The sequence below is a fragment of the Apus apus genome, chromosome Z, assembly GCF_020740795.1.
Source record: "Apus apus isolate bApuApu2 chromosome Z, bApuApu2.pri.cur, whole genome shotgun sequence".
NCBI classification, from domain to species: Eukaryota; Metazoa; Chordata; class Aves; order Apodiformes; family Apodidae; genus Apus; species Apus apus.
Window position 1 is genome coordinate 19,683,205 of NC_067312.1, and position 21,810 is coordinate 19,705,014.

At 41.6% G+C, this 21,810-nt stretch overlaps 1 protein-coding gene across 2 annotated transcripts in view; it reads left to right on the plus strand.

Moving 5' to 3' along the window:
- Positions 1 to 6,119: 6,119 nt before the first annotated feature.
- Positions 6,120 to 21,810, plus strand: part of GPBP1 (GC-rich promoter binding protein 1) — a 36,546-nt gene continuing 20,855 nt past the window's right edge. For both annotated transcript variants that reach the window (XM_051643290.1, XM_051643291.1), the window contains exons 1-3: positions 6,120 to 6,816; positions 7,569 to 7,640; positions 17,065 to 17,184. In XM_051643290.1, the coding sequence (XP_051499250.1) occupies positions 17,122 to 17,184 (63 nt within the window). In that variant the 5' untranslated portion in view covers positions 6,120 to 6,816; positions 7,569 to 7,640; positions 17,065 to 17,121. The remainder of the gene's footprint in view (positions 6,817 to 7,568; positions 7,641 to 17,064; positions 17,185 to 21,810) is intronic.

Genomic DNA, 21,810 nt, shown 5'->3' on the forward strand with positions numbered 1-21,810 from the left:
TCTAAACTGCTTGTGAATAACAGTTGTTCTTCTGAGTTGTTTGTGAAAGTTACAAGAGGTTAGGGTAGAAGCTGAGTACATTTAGGATTTTCTTGTTTATTATTTCAGAGAAGGCATATCACATGACTTTATGCTTCACAGAATAAATATTATGTAGACAGCATTCATCTGGGACATATCTGAAGAACAGCTGCACCCTTTTAAACTCAATTCATTAGCTGGATAACTTACATGAAAGGAATACCATTCAATGGAGATAAACCATTAAAATACTTTTAAATAAGCCTTGGTTTAATACTGCCCAGTGTTTTTCAGATGCATTGTTAAAAGCTTGATTCTTAATAATCTTTTTACCTCCAATTAGCAGTAACAAAAGAACATCTTCTGAGTTCTTATCCTGGCTTTTCAGTAGTGTTACCAAGATTTTTATTCTTTTGGGTGTAAACAGTTGCTATCTTGAGAGATACAAAACTATGAATTGATTTCAATAATATAGGTCAAAATTGTACTTACATGTAATTCAAAATTAATACCTAGATTTTGCTTCAAATTATGTACTGTTACCAACAGATTTATTGAAGTCTTTGCCCAGAATGCTGCTCCTGTCAAACTAAATGCTAATTTGTTATCAAAGTTCTTAATAAAAGAATAAGTCAACAAGCACTTAGGTTTTAATTTTCAGACCTGTTTAGCACTTGCTAGGTGTATTAAAGAGCATTGGTCACGGAGATGCTCAAAACTCTTGAAAAATCTAAGAACTACGGGATATACATCCTATAATGCAAATAATAATTTACTATTCTTTAACATATAGTCAAATCCCATTGTCTTATTTGTGTAGACCCACTGAAATCCTGAAGCAATTTGGAAAGTTGTCTTACCTTCCTTTCCTGGAAGGGATAATAGACATAAATAGACAAGCACAGATACTTCATACTCCTGTTCATCATGCTACTGCAGATGATAACAACTAGGTGTTGCTATGCGCTTCTGTATAATGCTTCCTTTGTTTTAATTTTGTTATTTAAAATGTTACATACTGTGAACATCCAGGTGAAAGTTATTTAAAACTTTGGAACAAGAACTGTTTATTAGAACTATGTTTGTACTGAGGAATTATCATTCTGTTTGCTATCTCATTGTACAAATACTCCTCTGTTGAGAAGAATATACATTAGAATCTAGTTTTTAGTAGTAATATTTGGTGGCCATTTTCTTTGTAGTTTTTAAATATTGAGCTTACTGCTTCAGAATCTTTCTGGATCATATTTGTCTTAATCAGATTTTAAACCTATTAGATAAAAACTTTGTTTTTTTGCCTTCTGCCTGTGTCTTTGGTTCAGACTGATAATATATTGGGCACACTGGGTTTCTTGTACAACATTAAGTATTTTATACATCTTCATGGAATGACACAACATTTAATAGTAAGGAATTAAGTATATTGTAATATTTTTTCTTTAATATTTGCTTACTTAGCAATTTGAGTATGTAGTACACTGGTAGAAGTATCTTGTATTCTCCTCCTAAAAATCAGAAAGCCAGCATGTTTCAAGTGCCTGCCAAAATACACTTTTAACTTTTGGTCTCATACTTTACCCCAAGTTTGTGAAGAATAGAATTCAATTTTAACTTCATTACGAATTTTTAATATTGAAATGAGTCCTAAGAATTGTATTTAAATATGGATGGTTAGTATCTGGTGGGAGTTAGCATTTTTCTGGGTTCATTTCTTATACCTCAGCATTTCTTACACATTTTTCTTTCATTGTATTTATTCAATGATTCCATAGAACAATGTATATAGTTCCTGAATATGGAATAAGCTATCTCTCTTTAGTTATCTCGTGGTCTGTAGTCTGGTATACAGCAAACAAAACCTTAAATTACATGATGTTATTCAGAGTACTCAGTTTGGCTAAAAGTGCTAAGTGTGTTTTCAGTCTGCCTTCATCAAACTACCCAGAGGTATCTCAGTCATTTAAACCCAGTAATTCTTAGCTTTGTTATTATACCTCAACTTTTGCCTAAATTCTGCATGAGTTACCCTTTGCTTGTATCATGGTTCATTGAAATGGCTTTTAAAAACATGTGGGCATCTGTGGCAAAAATCTTTGTACACTTTTCCAAGTCTGCTTAACAAAAGAGAACTGCTCATGGATGCATCTTCCCCCCCCCCCCCCATATTAATTTCCAACATAAATATCAACATAAACTCTTACAGCAATTTTCCAAAACAGGCACATTCCGTTCAGCCTTCCTAGTTTCAGAAGCTGTTTCTGTTAAATTTTCGTCTTCTTAATGCTCGCACTCTTCTGTGTGTTATATACTTCTGAAGATCCAGGTACGGTTAGGATTCAGAATGCCAAGTAACATGATTTACAAGCAAAATATGCTATAAATATTGCTTCACAGATCTGCCATTCTGGCAATTTTCTGTCTTTTGTCTTGTTCTTCATGACAGACAGCTACTATGTTTCTGCTATGATTTCATCATCAGCAATGGAATACATTGGCTGTATCAGCATAGTTTAATTATTCCCCACATATGCAAACCAACTTATTAGAAACACTGTTTTTCTGGTGTAAACTCAGTGTATGCCAGGAGAATCAGCTGGTATAGCTAGGTTGTGCATGGCAGGGACCTCTTCACAAACCAAATTCACATGCCAGGAGGTTTGCATGCTCAGAATGGTCTTCTGACTTCACTGGAACTGCTTCAGTGCTTGTGACATGTAACCTCGAGTGCACTGTAGGAGGAGAGATTTTGATTTGAATTCAGTGTGAAGTTTGCCACTGGTTTTACAAAGTAAGGACAGCACCTTGGCTGTTTGCCAGGTTAAAGCCTCGCTTTTCATAAAGTGGAAATGGCATTAGACCTTCTTTTATGAAACAATTGAAGAGATACGAATCAAATGCATTTCCCATTGCTGCTTTAAAGCAATTTTCCCAATTAATATCACAGCTTTTCCTGTGGTTACTACAATTGATGTGGTTACTGTCACTGGAAGGAAATAGAAGGCTTATACATGAAGCAGCACAAACAGAAACCTATTGGGAGGTTTGATATGGATGAATTTATATTCTCCTGCTACTTACTGTGTTTCTCTTTTGATACTCGTGGTATATAATGTATTGCAAAGCCTGGAGGTGCTCCCAACAGCTGTGCAGCATAGGTGCTCTAGCCATAACTGAAATGAAAGTTTGTTTCAGGTCGTTAATTTTAGCATTATGTGTGTGTTGTCAAGGCAGCCTGGAGATGTGTTATTGACTCCAACATGCTGTTTTCATGGTGCTTTGGGTTCACTTCGTTTTCCTAGACGCTGTTACACACCCTATTTTATGATCCTATATGTTGTTTTGGGACTTGTATACAATTCCTTTGTTCCTTAATGTGTTTGAACCATGCAGCATACTAAGTTCTGGAGTCCTAGATGGTTTGGGGAGTTTTCCTGACAGAACAAACCTATTAGCTTCTAGCTACTGCTGCAGCATTTGTCTGATACAGGTTAAACCAATCAATGTGTAGTCTGTAAATTACTATTTTGAAGAGGACACTAGTCATGAAACTGGAGTGTGGGCAGTTTTGGTGCTATGGTCCGAGCGCCCGCAGGTGGACACATCAGACTTGGCTCCTTGGCTGTCACCGTGGCTCATAGTTGGCCCAGGTGCCTTTCCGGAATCTGTTTCCAGGCTGGTCAACAGCCTGTGAAAGCAACCGAGGGCCGGGGGGTGTGCTGCATCACCCTGCCTGGGAGGGAAGGCAAATAAAGGGACAATCAATTCCAGGATGAGGAGGAGAAGGGAAGTTGCAATGCGGTCCCTGTTGGAATGGGAACCTTCAGCTCAGCTGAGTGTCACCTCAGCAGTGCTGGAGATTCTATCAGCTTTTTAAAGATGAAACTCACATGTATTTCCCCCCTTTCTAAATTTCTCAGCTGTACCTTTTTTTTTTTTTTTTTTTAGTAGTTGTTGCTTTTTAGTAATTTCCAGTAATTTTATCAAATTATGAAAATGGATTATTCTGACAGCATCTATATGCCTGCTCAGTAGATTTTAAAATCCTAGAGTTTGTCAGGACTTTGAGACACTTTTGTAAAAAATGAGTGGTTTCAGTTCCTGCAATAACTCACATCTCAGAGGAAACTGCTGATGAGTGAAAATCCAGAATCAAACGCAAGCTCTGACAACACTTGCCAGTGCCCTTTTTAAAGATATTTAAACTTAATTATGCACATTTTTCACCTAATGAATCGCGAAACAACTCGACTTGCGTTGCAAAGGAGATGACATAACGGCAAAACGTTAATTCCAAGGCGTAGCTCCCAGCCTGCGAAGACTCATGAGGTCCCTTCCAGCGGGCCAGGCTGCGGCTTCGCGCAGCGCATTCCCCGCCTGCTCGTGAACTGACGCGACTCCTGCGGGCTCGGGGCAGGTGCTGCTTTCCGGCTGTTTGCTGGCGCGGCGGGGACGGGCTCCCAGCCCCGCCGAGCTGTGTTCGGCCTCGCTGCTGCGGGGGGACTCGGCTCCCCGCCCCGCCGGCAGCCGCGGGGGCCAGCGCTGCCACCCGCCACAGCTCCCGGGCTCCGGCGGGGCCGGGGCCGCGCTCCCGGGCCGTGCCCGCCCGTGCACGAGGCGCACGGACCCTCGGGCCCAGCTCGACCGACCCGCGGCGGCCGCCGCGCGTGACGGCGGCGCCGGGGACTCCCGGGGGCGGGGCGCGTGGCGGGGGCGGGGCGCGTGGCGGGGGCGGGGCGCGTGGCGGGGATTCCCTGGCCGCCCGGCGCCGAACGTTCGGGATCGTTCCGTGACGTCACGGCCGGGGCTCCCGCCGGCGGGGCGGGGCGGGGCCGCCCCTTGGGCCGCGGCCGGAAAGCCCCGCCCCGGGCTCCCTCGTGGCTCTCGCGAGGCTGGCGCGGGCGGAGCGCCGGGGCGCGCGGCGGCGCCATTTCGGGAGCGCGGCGAGCGGGGTGTGTGTGCGCGTGTGTCCGTGCGTGCGCGCGCGCGGGGGGTGCGCGCCGGCGGCGCTCTGCGCGCCCCGGGCCCCGCAGCTCCGGGCGGGGGCGGGCACGGAGCCCCCCTCGCCGCTCCCGGGCGGGGGGCCCTGCCGGGGTCTGCCGGGGCCGGAGGAGCCGGCGCGGAGGAGCGGGGCTGGCACGGGCGTGCGGGCCGCCCCCTCCCCTCCCCCGCCCGGCGGCCGGGCCCGCCCCCGGAGGGCAGGGAAGCGCTCCCGGGCCCCGGCGGGGCCCCCGCCGCACCCGCGGGCAGGCACGGCGAGCGCCCGGCGCGGGTGTCCGGGCTCGGCTCCGCGCCGGGCCCAGGGCGGGCGCCGGGGCTTCGTCAGGCGCTGCCCCGGGGGTTCCTCTCGCTCTTCTGACGCGGCTCTCCCGGCTGCGCTCTGCAGACCTGCTCACCCTTCCCAATAAAATGAGAAATGCCTTTTACTGGCTTTTTTTTTTTTTTTTTCCCCCCTTTTCTTTCCCCTTCCCGCCCCACCCCCGTCGGGAACGGGAGGCAGGAGAAGGTTTTCGCCGGCGCGCTGCGTTGCCCGGTCAGCATCCCTGCCGTGATTCCCCGGGATGAGAGCCAAGGTTACACCGGGGCTGCCGTGCTCGGGTCCGGATCCCCGCTTGCTCGTGTTCTTACTGGGGGAGATTCAGGTGTGTGTGTGTTTGTCCGACGCCGGTTCGCATTTCAAAAGGGAAACCTGATTGTTCTGGTTCTTTTTTTACCGTAGGCTGTTTGCGTTGCAGAGAAGCCGGGCTGTTGGCAGCCTTTCGCTTCAGCGGGTAGGGAGCAGACATTGCGGAGATCGACCTGCAGCAGTTGCTTCTTGTGAAATACCGGGCACTGTCCTGGCGTTATTTGGCCGAGTGCTTCGTCCTGAAAGGGCTTCTGAAACGCATCAGTAGGCATCCGAGGAGTGAACGGGAAGTCTGTGAAGTCGTGAGCTTTTTCTTCCAAGCATTGCTGCGCGCCTCACCCTTGGGCGCTTTTGTCCGCATGGCATGGATACAAGGCTAAATTTGTCGAGTTCCGAATACTTCATAGGCCAAAATAAAGTGCTTTCTTGCTTTTAGGTACTTTTAAAAAGTTGTGGGTTTTTTTTTTGTTTTTTTTTTTTTTTTCCGGTAGGCAACGTTCTGTCTGAGTCGTAGGCATAACCAGTTTTGTTAACTGGCTCCAGTTTAGGTGCTGCTTGAGTCACTGTGTAGACACTGCTGAACAGCTTCATGGCAGATATTTCCCCCCTTATTTTATTTTTTAGATTTTCTGGCATACCCTTGTCTGATTTTGCAGTGAGACCTATTTTCTAAATGAAGAATCTAATAGACATTTGTTTATCATTTTTTCTTTTATATTTTATGTAATGTTTTTGTTGAAAGATGTCATTACCAGTAAGCAGTATGGCGGTCTCCAGATAGCTGTTGTTTACAAATGCCTCTGTTACCTGAAGCTATGAAACGTTCCACAGTTCAGATGTGAAATTTGGATTCTCAGTTCGTGGTGTTAAAAGTATTTATTTCACCTGGAGCTGATGCTTCTTACAGTGATAGATAAATGGAATAGACAAGACAAGCAGCTGCCAGAGAATATAAAAAGCTTTTTAAGACAGAAAGTTGGCAAATTTTGGATAATAACCTGATGGAATCTCTCAGCAAGAAGGATGGGTAGCTGATTTCTGTGAGTTCAAATCTGTGTCAAACAGCTACAAATGTAGTATCAACAAGAACTCGGGATATTATCTCAAGGAAAACAAACTGGAAAAATATAAATCACGGAGTGCTAACACCTTGTGTGGTCCTGTTGGAGTAGGTAAGAGTTGTAGTGTTCATAAATCAATTTACAGTTGAATAAATATTTTATCAGTAGAATGGTTAAACCTGTAACATTTACTGCCTAGAGGTTTCTGGAGTTGTTTCAAGAACATTGATGTGAGCTTGCAGAATCTAATTTTTACTCGCTGGTTTTATTTAACAGTTTGTAGAATACATGTGCAAGGAAAGATGTGTAGCTAGCAGTGTGACTTTTCTGGAGATTAAAAAGTAGGTAAATCTAGGCTGGATCCGAGGGTAATGTAGCTTTCACCTTAATATTGTAGTCTCAGCAATGTATGATTATACTTCTTGAACAAACCTGCTGGATAACTTGTACATGTCAACCTATTTGCTTTAGATGCTTTTGCAGTATGAAGGTACTGATAATGTATCTTGATTAATTTCCTTCTGCTGTTCTTTATCTCTTAGGGAAACCAGCTTTTTTAACCAAAAATTATTTTACTGCCTATCCAAACTGGCTGTTTAATGTGTTGATATTTTAAGGTTGGGTTCCAAGTAATTTCCTATTCTGTAATTGGAATAAATGAGTCTGGTATAGTCTGCATGTTTAAGTTTACAAAAAACCTCCACCTTTTTGGAAGGATTAAAAACAAAATCTAGTGGTGAACTAGCTAATTTTACGTGTTATTTTTGCATATATTGCTGTCTCCTTCCTCCAATAGTGGTTAAATGTTTCTGAACATACAGTTTAAATGTTGAAATTAATATGTTTACAATAATTTGTTGTAGGCTTTCGTTCAGCTGAATTGCTACTGCTACAAAAAAAACGCACGAAGATGGACAGAACAACTTAATTCAAAAGTCAGTGGTAATTTTACTTAAGTTCTCTCCCTCCTACCCCATCTTGGTTATTTATAAAGCTTTAAATAGTTAAAATATTATTGGGTAGATGGTGAATTGAGTGTCTGGTAAAGGTGACACATTTACTTTAATTGCCACCTTTTAAATTTTTTTTTCAGAGCTTCTGCAATAGAGAAGTATTAGTGATAGGTAATGAAAACAATTGTTTTTTCGAATTACAGTGCAAAGATGTTTGGGATAATACTTTTTCGATAACCCCAAAGTTAAGCATGTGAAACTGTATCTAAAGGCTAGTACAGTAATTTTTCTCTGTAACTTATTTTGACTACAAATTAAGGAGTTGAATCTAAATAAGTTTTGTAAATTCTCAGACTCTTTGAGATATTTCTGTGTGTTGTCTTGTCAGTATCTGAAAGTTGATACAGCTTCAGCGTTTTGGTTTCTTTGGGTGGCCTTGCTGTTTTGTTAAAATCTATTTCAGTTTTTTTGTTTTGAAAACATAGACATTGTGGAACACGAATAGGAGGCTATTTCTGTAATCTCTTGTGCTAGTGGCTTGCAGCTTTTCTATCAGGATTCTCAGTGTGGCTGGAGATTGACTGAATGAAATGAGCCCCATGTTAAAAATTATTTTCTTCATCCCGTAGTTTGATTAATCTGTGCTTTGTTTGAAAGCATTTGGTAAATGGAAAGAGTTCAGCTGTGAGTGGCCATATAAATTCATTTTTGTCTGTTGTATGGTCATAAACAATTGCAATACAGGTACTTGCTTCTTAGTTCATAGGAAAAGTGGTGGGTCTCTCTTTTTCTTCCCGAGCTATCAACTTTCAGTGCTGTGAGGTAGTTTTCCCTGTTGACAAGAGATAGGCTCTTTGTTGAAGTCAATGAGAGGTGGCATCTTTATCCTGACTCTTTTCCTTGTGGATGTTTTAAAAAGTTTGCTTTTTAGCTTCATTAAATTAAGTCTGTTTTTACATATCTCAGTTTGCTGGTAGGGTAATGCTTTTTGTCTTCTCGCTATGTTTGCACCTGAGAAGTGCAGTTGTTCTTATTTGTATGCATATATGCTTTACAGCTGCGCCATTGCACGTCAAGCAAAATTCATATTTGAGTGAGGCCCATTGAGGAGAAAATGCCTAGCATGCTGGTCCACTTGAGTTCCTTCTTTATGTTTTTATTTGTACAGTTCTGACATTCTGTTAAATGGTTTGCAGACAGCTATAATAAGGTCCTTACCCCCAAGAGCTTATACTTTAAGCCTTGATGTAAGCATGACTTTTGTACTGGAATAGCTGTCAGCAGCTTGGGTATTTTACTGATGTGTTTATTCTGGCAGAATCCTAAAATGGGTACGTTGATGTTGATAAACAGCTGCTCTGCTGTGTGAAAAACCTGTTGGTGGAAGCTTTTAAAAGTAAAGAGTTTAAACTTGTAGCAAAGGTTATGTGGAATTACATCTGTAAATGATACTGGGAAATTATGTCGATATTTAGAATTGTTAGGATGTCACAAGTTAATGTACCTTACTCTCCTTTTTCTCCTTCCATTCTAATGAGTTTCCTCTGTTTAAAATGTGTGGATAAAACTCTGTTACAGTGAGAACTAGCTCATCAATAACTTCTGGGGAAGTTGCTTTTATATATATTTTTTAGTACTAGGAGTAAATTCTGTACTGCAAGGAGAATTATTTGCAGACCTTTTTATAAACGAATTTGAATGAGACTTGGCATGCTTTTTGTTTTAGTTTTTGTTCTGTGTGTGTTTGAGCAGTAGGATTACACAGTAACTGATGATAATGTCCTGTGTGGTGCTATCAATTCCTCAACAATCACCTCCTTTCATATTTTGGGTAAACGTAATCAGGGAAACATCTGAAGTATATAGAGTTGTTTTTCTTCATTAAGTGCTCAGGATTTGTGAAAACTGCTACCTTTTTCAGCTGCTGCTTCTTCAGAACCTTCTGAAGACTCCAAAATGTAAAAGACATCTTGGCGAATTTTTTATATAATGTGTGCTAAGTTGTGGGGGTGATGTTACTGCACCAACACTTCAACTTTTGAACTTTGAACATTATAAAAGGCAAGAAAGTAGCCTTTCTTTTCTGCTAACAGTATTGCAGTGTGTAGGGTTTCAAGCAGAAGGAACCTGGTTGTAGCTTACCTTCAAATATTAAGTTATTTTGTGTTACAAAATACTTTTTTAATTTACATTTTGGTACAGTGCAAGAAGGAACGACTTTTTTGTTAAAATGGATTATTATATTATTCAAAGCTCTCTCTAATAGCTTTGGCTGCTTCTAAAATAATTCATTAAAAAATTTCAATTGTTGTATCATGAATATTTGATTCACAGAAGTGATGTAAACTCTACTGCTCGTGAACCATATCTTTATATAGAAAGCAGACCAGGTATAAAGAGCAGTGGTTGGGATTTTTAGAACACTAGTCTCTCTCCAAGACTACAACATTCTAGTTCCTTATGCAAAACAAAATGTGCTTTAGTTGATTCATCCTCACATAAGGAACTTGAGCCTAGGTAGAAATGAAGGTGGGTTTCCCTTAGGTGGTGTGGGTGGTTTTTTTGTTTGTTTGTTTGTTTGTTTTTCCAATTAACTGTAAAGATACATTTTAGGGCTGTGGCTGTACTACAGAGTGGGTTGGCTCTAAAGGGTTAAAAAATTGACCGTTACAATTTATCTGCATACACTTTTCATACCGAGGAGTGTGATAAGATTTTAGAGGTGTTCAGATTCGACAGAGGATCTTGCTCCTTCCTTACTATTCTGCCGTAATCCTTAGTTTTTATGCTCTTTCTAAAAGACAAGAAGGTAAATTAAAAAAATAAGAAGTATGGATATTTTCTTTTATTCTGTCTTATTGACCAGTGCTAGAATACTCATCAGAACTGTTTGGTATTGGATGGTGGGGGTTGTGAGGCTACACCAGGAGATTTTACTTGCTCTGCAGTAGTAGCACATTTAAGAAAGAAGAGGCTTTAGCTGATTTGTTAGAACTTTTTAATGTGTGTGGAACCAGTGGGAGAGAAAATATTTGAAGATTCAGCTCCTCTTTTTATCTTTTTTTTTTTTTTTAATTGGAGATGAGTCATTGACACTACATTTTAGAGTACCAAAGAACTTGAGAGTCAATTACCGTATCCAAACTTAACCTTTTTTGTAAATTGTATGTCCGTAAACTGTCTTTCACATTGTGTCGTGGTTTGGGCCCAACACGACAACAAAGAAACAGAGCCCTGGTCGCTCACTCAATTCCCCCCCCGCACGCTCTGGGATCAGGAGGACAAAGCTCATGCGTTGAGACAAAGGACAAGGAGGGTTCTTCACTGATTAAGGTCCCTGGCAAAACAGAATCAACTTGGGGAAAAAATAATAATTTAATCTCACACTAATCAAACACACACAGGACACAGACACACACAGAGCAGGGCTTGCATATGTTACCCCACCCCTCCCTTCTTCCCGGGCCCAAATCACTTTGTTCCCGGTTTCTCTCCCTCCTTCCCCCCAGCAGCACAGGGGGACAGGGGATGGGGTTTAGAGTCAGTTCACAGGCTGGTGGTTCCTGCTGCTCTTTCCTCCTCAGGAAGAAGGATTCCTTACAGTCCTTCCCTGCTTCCCTATGGGGTCCCTCCCATGGGAGAGAGTCCTCCACGAACCTCTCCTTCATGAGTCCTTCCCACGGGGTCCGGAGCTGCTCCAGCCTGGGCTTCCCACAGAGTCACGGGCTCCTTTGGGAACAAACTCCCCTGGCACCGGGGTCTTTCAGAGCTGCCTCATCAGGGTCCGCAGACAGCAAATCCTCTGGCCACAAAATCCAAGTCCACTGGCCAAGTTCACCTCTCCTGGCACTTTCAGGGAATGTTCCACCACGTTCCTCCATGAATGCAGGGGGACAGCTGCCATCTCACCATGGGTTGCAGGGAAACTTCTGCTTGGGCACCTTCTTCCCCTTCTTCCTCACCAACCACCAGCACCGGTCTGCTTCCCCAGCACAGCTCTTCTCCTTGTAACTGCTTCTCTTCTCAGGTTTTATCTCGGTTCTTTCGTATGTTAATCGCTGAGGCGCATCTCTTGTCCCTCTAACGGCTGCTTGGCTGGGTTTGGAGCAGGGGGAGCTTCTCGGCTTCTTCTTGGAGCCACTCCTGTGGCCCTTCCCCCACTACCAAAAAAACCCACCAAACCAGAACCCATTGAAATGTAGTGGAGGGGGGTGGATGACATGCACACTTTCCCTTCAAAATGTTATAGAGTTGATTGTAAAGATTTAAGATTATTCTGTTATTGTGGCTGTGCATTTACACGCAGATAAAAGAAAGGAACTAATCTTTAGTTTGATTAAATAATCTGTAGTTAAAGTAGTTGTCATGCTTTTGCAACAATTTGTGATCAGTAGAAATGAAAAACTTTTGATGGAGTGGGTTAAGTTAAAGGTCTGATTAGTTTGTAAAAATTCTCAATATTCCTGGTTTTGAGGAAGAGAGACCGTGTAGTCTGATGGCTAGGGCACATGCATGTGGTTTCTTTGCTTAATTCAGGGAAAAGCTTCATAGTTTTTCTCTAGCTGATGCTAAGTAGGTGAAGCAAACATTTGAAGAACTAAAGGGTTAGTTTATTCTATTGCTTTGTTATAATGAGAACTCTGCCAGCTGCTGATACTTCCTGAGAAAATAAATAAATTAAACTTGGCAAATACCTGTCTCATTTTGTTGTCATGAGATGCAGTACAGTTTGTGTTTGGCATATCTCTGATAGTAAATGTTTAGTTTTAATTCTCTCATAAAAATTTGTATGCCTCTTTCCTTTCTTTTGAGATGGTTACTCTCTTTGAAGGCATCATAATAAGCCTGCTTTTTTCATCATCTGAAAGTCATAGATTTTCTTCTTGTCTTCCTGACTTAAGATTTGATGTACTTGCTGCAGCTCATTACCAAGGAAGCAAAGCAGCTGCAGTAGTAACAAACTTGAGACCCTGCATAATATATAATCTCTAAATTTCTCTACTGTCATAGCACTACATTGTACTTCAATTGATGGCTTACAACCTTCTTTTACCCCATTTATAAATATTATACTAAAAATCATGGTGACAAGGTGTGGGTGGGTTGTCAAACAAGTGTATAGCGGAGGGGTGTAGTTTCTGGTGTGCGGTACTTTCAAATCTGTACTTGGAATAATCTGTCAGGTAAAAAGATCATAGGTATGTGCCACTTAGATACTTGTATGTGCTAATTTTTGACTTTCATGAAAACTATGAATATGCATATATCCATGTGCTTTTAACATTTATTCTGTTCATGGGTTTCTCTATGCAAACCAATAGACTGAATTTCTAAATCAGTGCTCAGGGAATATCAAGAATTTTGGAATCTTATCTCCCTTCTAACTTTGGCAATGTGTGGCTTGAAGTTTCCTTATTTTTTTTTTCTCTGTTAATAACTTCGCTATTCCACTCAAAAAAGTCAATTATTCTTAGCTGTTTCAGTTTATATTGTTTTTTATTTTCATCATCTTATGATAATCTCTGAAATACCCAGTGTCATGGAAACTGCCAGCTGTAAAATTATAGATGCTATTCAGAGAGCATGAGAATTATAGCAGCTGAAAATGCAGAACTAGTATTTGTTGTCTCTAGCTTCTATTATACTGACCAGCCTTTCCTTTTTATAGTGATGTCACCACTTTTATCTGTTTCTTCACGCTAGGACATTATTAAAACACTGTTTTTATTTATTCTGGTAGTTCAGACAGTATTACCAAATATTTCTTGCCAATTGTAGTGAAACCCGTCTTAAATATTGAAGACAGCTTTCTGGGCTAGGAAAATATTTTTATTTTGCACACTTGAAAAGACCTCCCTGAAGCTGGATCTCTTCCAGTACTAGCGGTACTGCCTTTTCTCTGCTAGCTAAATATTGGTAAAACAAGCTAAACATGCCCTTAGCATTGGACAGGGACAGTGTCGAATCTCATGTCCTTGTCATCTTAAAGTTCTGCTCTGATTTTTTCTCCATCCTCAGTGGAGAAAAGGTGAAGTTAGGAACACTTAAATAGGCTATATGTATATCTGTAAGGCTTGACAGGATTCTCCCATGAGTGCAGAGGGAGCTGGCTGATGTCATTGCTAGGGCAATCCTTACCTTTGAGAGGTTGTGTGGTCATTGGTGTGGACTCTTGAGTACTAGAAGAGAGCAAGTGTCAATCCTGTCATGGGGAAGTGTAAGAAGGAAGATCCAGGGAACTACATGCACCTGTGCCCAATTTTGTCTGTAGTGACTGTACAGTTACCATCTCATTACAGTGTCTGTAATGAGTCTGGTATGTGAATGAACTGTATTCCCAATTTTGATGTGCTATGCAGAGATACAGACTGGACTAACAGATGCTTGCTAGGGTTCTGCACAATGTTTAGCCTGTAATGTTCTCACAGTTCACTAGTTAGAAACTACTGTCACATATTGCCAGTCAGCCTATTTGGTGAAATAGTTCAGGAGTGGAGGAGAGTGAAATCTGCAACTGACATGGTTGTGGTGGCTGAAGTGCCTAATTTAGGATAAATGGTAGGAGAAAGAGCAACCATTTTTTTTTATTATTTATTTTTCTTGGTGAACCAAAAGAAAAATACAGTAGTGCAGGAAAAATTGACTGTGCTGATTAAAATTTGGTTTCTTAATTTAATTTGGTAAGCATAAGCAGAACTCACTAAGCCTTAGCAGAACTAGTTGTTTTAGTTCCTTTTTTGTTGTTGTTTTTGTGGAGTTTTGGAAGTTGACTCTAGATGTTTTTTCTTTGCCTTTTCATAGAGGTCTTAATTCCTGACTTATGTAGTGGCTTGCTGCTTCTTTTTTCTCAGCAAGTTAGTTCTTTTTCTAAAGCAGAGGCAATGTATTTCATTTTCCCAAATGCTCTCCAGATGACATAAATAAGTTTGTTTTCAGCTGCTTTAAAATTGGTGAAAAATAGATTGTCACAGAAGGACCTTATTGACTCAAACATAAAAAAACCCCAGCACAATCTTTTTTGGATGTTGGTTAGTTATACTTGGTGCAGTGTTCTTATTTGAATGTTAATATGGCTCAGAATGGATGACTTGAGTTATATTTATGACAAATCTCTTCACATCATTTGGAACCAGCTTTTCATTATTCCTTGGCTTTCAGTGCCTTATTAATGAAGATCATACTTCACAAAACCATAGAAAGAAGTTTTATATAGTTGAATATTGGAATAATTAGTGCATGTTACCTGAAACAAAATGTTTTACAGACCTCTCTCAGATCCTTCACAAGAAGAAAAATACAAGAACGGTTTCTTTCCTTTGTAAACTTTTCTATATCCATAACCGAGCAAAACATAAATTTGTATAAGTTGATCCCCTCCCAGGGGGATCTCTCTCCTCCCAGGGAAGGAGAGAGAGAATGAGAGAGAGACTCTCTGGGTTGAGAACCAAACTGAACAGCTTTAATTAAACACAGTAAAAGAAAATATGTACAATTATATACAAATGAGTTCAGATATGTGCGAAAGCTTCTTGGCTCTCCTCACCCCCAGCAACTCCCACAGCATCTCCTTAGCTGGAACAGTCCCGAAAAGTCCCAGAGCTGCTGGAGAGAGCGCGGAGTGATGAGGGTCAGGAGAGCTTGAGCCTGGGGTTCAACAGTGATGGATTGATGGAGTCCTCCCCAGATGCTGGCCATGGATGGAAGAGAAGGGAAGAAGAAGCAGGAAGGAAGTTGTCTTCTGTGATCTCTGACCTTCCTCTGAGCTTATGTAGATATATGGAATGGAATATCTCTGGCCAATTTTGCTGTCTAACTCAGCCTCCTACAGGAGAGTCATAGGTCTTCTGATAGTGCCTGAGCTGGCAGGACAAAGACGTGACCTTGGAGTCTCATCAGTAACGTAAACATTCCACTGTCATCAGTCCAAGCTGGAACACTTACTGCTGTTAAAAGAGAGCTTACTGAAGGAAAAAAAAACCACAACAGATCAGTAAAAGGGAAATTGGTTTCATCCTGGCTCAAGCCAGGACAATTCTTCACTTATTTTTTACTAGTCTGATGTAATTAATAAAATTTCTCTGGAATTTTCCTTGAGGTTAATTTAGAAGAGAGTGTTGGATGACTTCAACAAGTTATTTGGGTGAGACATGGCTTTAAGCTTGTCTCTAATGAAAACAGATTTTGTGCATCTTGCCTTATGATTCAGCTCTGGGATTGGAGGTACCAAAAATCAAAGTATGAGCTCATGGCATAAAAAAGACTTTGTAGCTCAACTAGGTGCACTTTAACACTTACAGATCTGTTAAATTTAGAAACTAGAACATTCTCATCTGTCACTGGAAATCTGCAATAGCCTGGTTCGGGCCAGAATACAACAATAATTGTCAGTTACCCAGTTCAGATTCCATAGGTTTTATAAAATACTCATGTTAAAGCAGCCTCAGATTAAAGTGAGCTACATCTGTGCTTACTGACTAACAGATCTACAGTCTGTGCAGAGAACTGGAATACACAGTTATTTGAGTCTCCCTATGAAATGCATGTGGGTGTTTTTAATGTTTTCACTAGCTGAATTTCTAGTACAGTGTATATCATACTTAAAAGTATTTTTGAGTCATTGACATTTTTGCAGTGTCTAGCTGCAGAGCATGATTCAGATACCCTTGAAATTCAGCCAGTATTTCATCAATTTCTTTCCTTTCTGTGCTGTAGTTCAGCTTCAGGTAACATAGTTCATGTTACCTTGCATTCTCTTGCTTATTTAGAGGTGTTTTCCTACCTGTGGGAAGAGTGTGGGATAGAAAAAGTATTTTTGGTTTTTAATCTTAAGCATTACTTTCTCTTGCCCACTTTCAAACCAGAGAATTGTTGCTGGGTTTTGACACTGTTTCTAGACATTCAGACTCTCTTTCTGTGGACTTTAGAGATAATAGGGGGTGGTCTTGAGCATGTGTTTTTTTTTTTTTTTCACAAGGAACTTTAATGTGGTCTTTGAGACTAATGTTTTGGGACTAATTAAAAAAATATCTTCTAGGAAGCTAATGAAATAACTCGTGTAATCCATTCTAGATAGTACCAGAAAGTATTTCAACAAGCTAATTTTGCCACAGCTTTCTGGATAAGACCTTACACAAGATGCTTCATCCCATTTATAAGAGGAAATAAGGAAGGAATGTTACAGTTGTATTTTTATGATACCTGTGATCTGTTTGTGCTTTTATTACCAAAGTGTCACATTAATTGAACATGATGCTATGAATGAGTGTAGTTAAGATTCTAAACCAGATGTCTGTGAGAAAATAAAACTCGAAACCAGAAAGGAAAAACTGATCAAGACACCCCAAGTGTAATACTCTTGTAACATGAGCATCTGAAAAGTACACATATCTTGGTTTTCCAATTACAGGGACTTGCCATGAGGTGCTGAAGCCTTGTTTCATTGATTCGGAGAGACTGGACCTAAATGGCGCACCATGACTTTGCTCCAGCCTGGCTTAATTTTCCTACTCTTCCATCATCAACAAAAGTATGTTTTTTGTTGTTCTTTTGAACAGGCACCTGCATATTAGAGAATTCTAATTATCATAAACTCAATCATAATAAAAATGCAAATTTTTATGAATAGGGTGATAACAGGTGATATCTAGCAAGTAGCGTTGTCATGAAACAGTTGTTGGAAATGGGAAATAGCAATCTCAATTATTAGGATTTGAAAGTATTCTAGGAAGTCATGAGTATGTCTGACTCAAATGTTTCATTTTTCTGGCTTATTCTTCTACACTTTCTTAAGTAGTACAAATGCAGAAGCAGAGGTGGCACTGGGTATTCCAGTTCCTGCCTTCCTGTTCGCTATTTGTAGACCTGTCTTTTTCATTAGTCTTTTGAATGCATTATACATATTTGCAGATGAGAGTGGCATTGCATTTCTTTCATGTGTTGATGTTAGTTTCTTTTGTCCATGGAAAAATATTTTTTCTTTATAAACTTATGGAAATAGACTGATGTTCTTGTTAAATGCAATTAGCTGTCAGTATTAGTTGTGTTCCCGTTACTTTGCTTATATATGTCTACACATGTACATGCATGCTTTTTTAAAATCAGGTCATTGAAAGTCCTTATATTACTCTATTTATCTTTTACACTGAGATAGCTAGCTTCTTTGTTTAGTATAATCTATCAGCAACTCTCACTTGCTGTTCTGGGAACATTAGGCCAGTCTGCTCCAGGATGGTTCCTGTGACCTCTTTGTTTTCGTTCAACTCTTTTTATCTGCTTTTTCAAGTTTAATAAAATTTTAATTGGAAAAGTAATCAGAGCTTAGTTTAATATGGTGTCATAACTGCAAAACAATCTTCATGTACTTCAAGAATTTGCTGGAAGAGCTTTACCTACATGTTGAAAGAGACAATACAGCATGATAAAAGTAAACTCCAGAGCTGCTCCAGTACCAGTCAAATATATTTAAAGTATAGGTTGTATTTGTGACCTTTTCTGAATTGGGAGAAGTTCAATGGCAAGCCTATATTGGCCTGTCTTCAGCTGGGATAGAGTTATTTTTCTTCTTAGTGGCTGGAATAGAGTGTTTTGGATTTAGTGTGAGATCTGGTATGAGAAAAATGTTGATAATGTACTCATGGTTTTAGTTGTTGAGAAGAAATCAAGGGCTTTTCAATTTCCCATGCTTTGCTATTGTACAGGTGCACAAGAAGCTGGGTGAGAGCATAGTTGGAGCAATGGCAAATAGGATATTCCATATAATGCAACATCCCTGCTCAGAAGAGGGTAGGGGATAAAATCCTGGGACGTGAGCCTGGGGTCAGCAAGAGGATGAGAGTTACCAAAGCTCATCCAGAGAGCTTTAAATCAGATTTGAAGTTGGATGGGGATACAACTGGGCTTGCTAGAGAGGTACCTGTGTGTTATGGCTTAGCACTCATGGGGCAGCATGCTACTGTTTTTCCCTCTTAGCAATGCTTACACACTAATGCTGCAGCATGGGGAGTAAACAGGAAGAACTAAAGATCTGTGTGTGGCCGCATGGCTATGATCTCATTGCAGTCACTGAGATGGTGGGGCAGCTCAGATGATTGGAGTGCTGTCACGGATGGCTATGTACTGTTTGGGAAAGATAGGTCATCAAAGTGAGGTGGCAGAGTGGCTCTCTATATGAGAGAGCACCTGAAGTGTACCGAACTCTGGCCAGGGGAGAAGAAAGAATGTGTTGAGAGCTTATGGTCAACATGAATGACACTGTTGTGGATGTCTACTGTAGGCCATCTGATCAGGATGAAGAAGTTGATGGGGCCTTTTAAAGGCAGCTGAAAGTAGCCTCACAATCACAGGCCTTGGTTCTCATGGGGGATTTCAATCACCCAGATGTTTGCTGGGAAGGCAACGCAGCCAGGCATGCACAGCCCAGAAGATTCCCGCAGAGTGTTGATAACAACTTTCTGATGCAGGTGGTTGAGGAATCTCTGAGGGGCAGTGCGCTGCTAGATCTTACAAACAAAGAAGGCCTTTTTGGGGATGTGAAGGTGTCACTGTTTGACTCAGGTTCAACAACAATGCTCTCGATCCCCTCCCCACCCAGGCAGGGAAGGGGAGAGAGGAAAAGAGAGAGACTTGGCTGGATTGAAAACTAAACTACACAGCTTTACTTAAATACCAATGATAAAAGAAAACATACACAATTATATACAAATATGTTCAGGTATGTTCAAAAGCCTCTTACCTCCTCCCACTCCCAGCAACTCCCACAGCATCTCCTGAGCTGCGAACAGTCCCAAAGAATCCTGGAGCTGCTGCTGGAGAAAGCGCAGAGTGATAAGGGTCAGGAGATCTCGAGCCTGGGGGTCGATGGTGATGGATGGATGGAGTCCTCCCCAGATGCTGGCCATGGATGGAAGAGAAGGGAAGAAAAAGAGGGAAGGAAGTTGTCTTCTGTGATCTCTGACCTTCCTCTGAGCTTATGTAGATATATGGAATGGAATATCTCTGGCCAGTTTTGCTGTCTGTCTAACTCAGCCTCCTACAGGGGGGTCACAGATCTCCCCATAGTGTCTGAGCCAGCAGAGTAAAGATGTGACCTTGAAAAAGCCAGCAATTGCAAAAACATTCCATTTGTATCAGCCTTAGTTAGAACACACTGTGACTAGTTAAAAGAAAGCTTGCTGAAGAAAAAAAAAATCAGTAAAAGGGAAATTGGCTTCATCCTGGCTTAAACCAGGACAGAAGGTTAAAGGCAAACTTGGCTGTAGTAACCACGAAATGGTAGAATTTACTAATTTGCATGGAAGTAGGAGAGAACTGAGCAAGACTACAAATCTGGATTTCAGGAATGCATTTAACCTGTTGAAAGATCTACTTGCTGGAATACCATGGGTTAAGGCTCTGGAAGGTATGGATGTCCATGAAAGCTGGGCAGCTTTCAAACACCACTTGCTCCAAGCTCAAAACTGGTGCATCCCAATGAGAAAGAAACCAAGTAGAGCAGGTAGAAGACCTGCATGGATGAGTAGGGGTGTCTTCTGGATAAAATTAAAGGAAAGAAGGAAATTGACAGAATGTGGAAAACAGGTCTGGCCACAGGAATACAGGAATACTGTAAAAGAATGGAGGGATGCAATGAGGAAAGCTAAGGCCCACCTGGAACTAAAGCTGGCGAGGAGCATCAAGGACAACAAGAAAAGTTTCTTCTAGTACATCAACAAAAAAAGGAACAATAGGGAAATGTAGGCCTGCTGACGAATGAGGCAGGTGTCCCTTGTGACTGATGACACAGGGAAGGTGGAGTTACTGAATGCCTTCATTGCTCCAGTCTTCACTGCAAAAGCCAGCCCTCTTAAATCCCAGACCCTGGAGATAAGAGATAAGGTCTGGAGAAAGGAGGACTTTCCCTCGGTAGAGGAGGACCAGGTTAGAGACCACTTAGCCAAACTGGACACCCATAAATTCATGGGCCCTGATGGGATGCATCCATGAGTTCTGAGAGAGCTGGCAGATGTTACTGCTAAGCCACTCTCCATCATCTTTGAGAGGTCATGGAGAGCAGGAGAGGTGCCTGAAGACTGGAGGAGAGCTAATCTCACTCCACTCTTCAAGAAGGTCAAGAAGGAGGACCCAGGGAACTACAGGCCAGTCAGTCTTACCTCTGTCCCTGGGAAGGTGTTGGAAAAAATCATTCTGGACATCATCACAAAACATATGAAAGCAAAGAATGTCATTTGGCGAAGTCAGCATGCATTCACCCAAGGGAAATTATGCTTTACCAACCTGATTGCCTTCCATGACATCATTACTGGCTGGCTAGATGGGGGGAGAGCAGTGGATTGTATCTACCTTGACTTCAGCAAAGCTTTTAATACTGTCTCTCATAAGATCCTCAATAGGAAACTCAGGAAGTGTGGGTTTGATGAGTGGACAGTGAGGTAGATTTAGAGCTGGCTGTGTGACACATCTTGGAGGGTGATGACCAATGGATCAGGGTTGAGTTGGAGGCCAGTAACCAGCGGTGTTCCCCAGGGATAAATACTCAGTCCAGTCTTGTTCAATGTGTTCCATCAATGGTCTAGACAAGGGGACAGAGTGTGTCCTTAGCAAATTTGCTCATGATACCAAACTGGGAGGGGTTGCTGACACTCCAGAGGCCTGTGCTGCTGTTCAGCATGACCTGGACAAGCTGGAGAGCTGGGCAGAGAAAATCCTAGTGAGGTTCAATAAGAGCAAGTGTAGGGTCCAGCACCTGGGAAGAAAGAACCCCATGCACCAATATAGATTAGGGGTGGACCTGCTGGAAAGCAATTCCAAGGAGACAGATCTGGGAGTCCTGGTGGATAGTAAATTATCCCTGAACCAACAGTGTGCCTTTGTTGCCAAGAAAGCAAATGGAATCCTGGGATGCATTAAGAAGTGTGTGGCTGCTAGGTTGAGGGAGGTCATTCTTCCCCTCCACTCAGCCTGGTGAGTCCACATCTGGAATACGGCATCCAGTTCTGGCCTCCACAGTTCAAGAGAGACAGGAATCTACTGGAGAGAGTCCTGAGGAGGGTGATGAAGATGATAGGGGGATTGGAGAATCTCTTACGAAGAAAAGCTGAAGGAGTTAGGGCTCTTCAGCCTGGAGATGAGAAAGCTGAGAGGAGACCTTATTAAT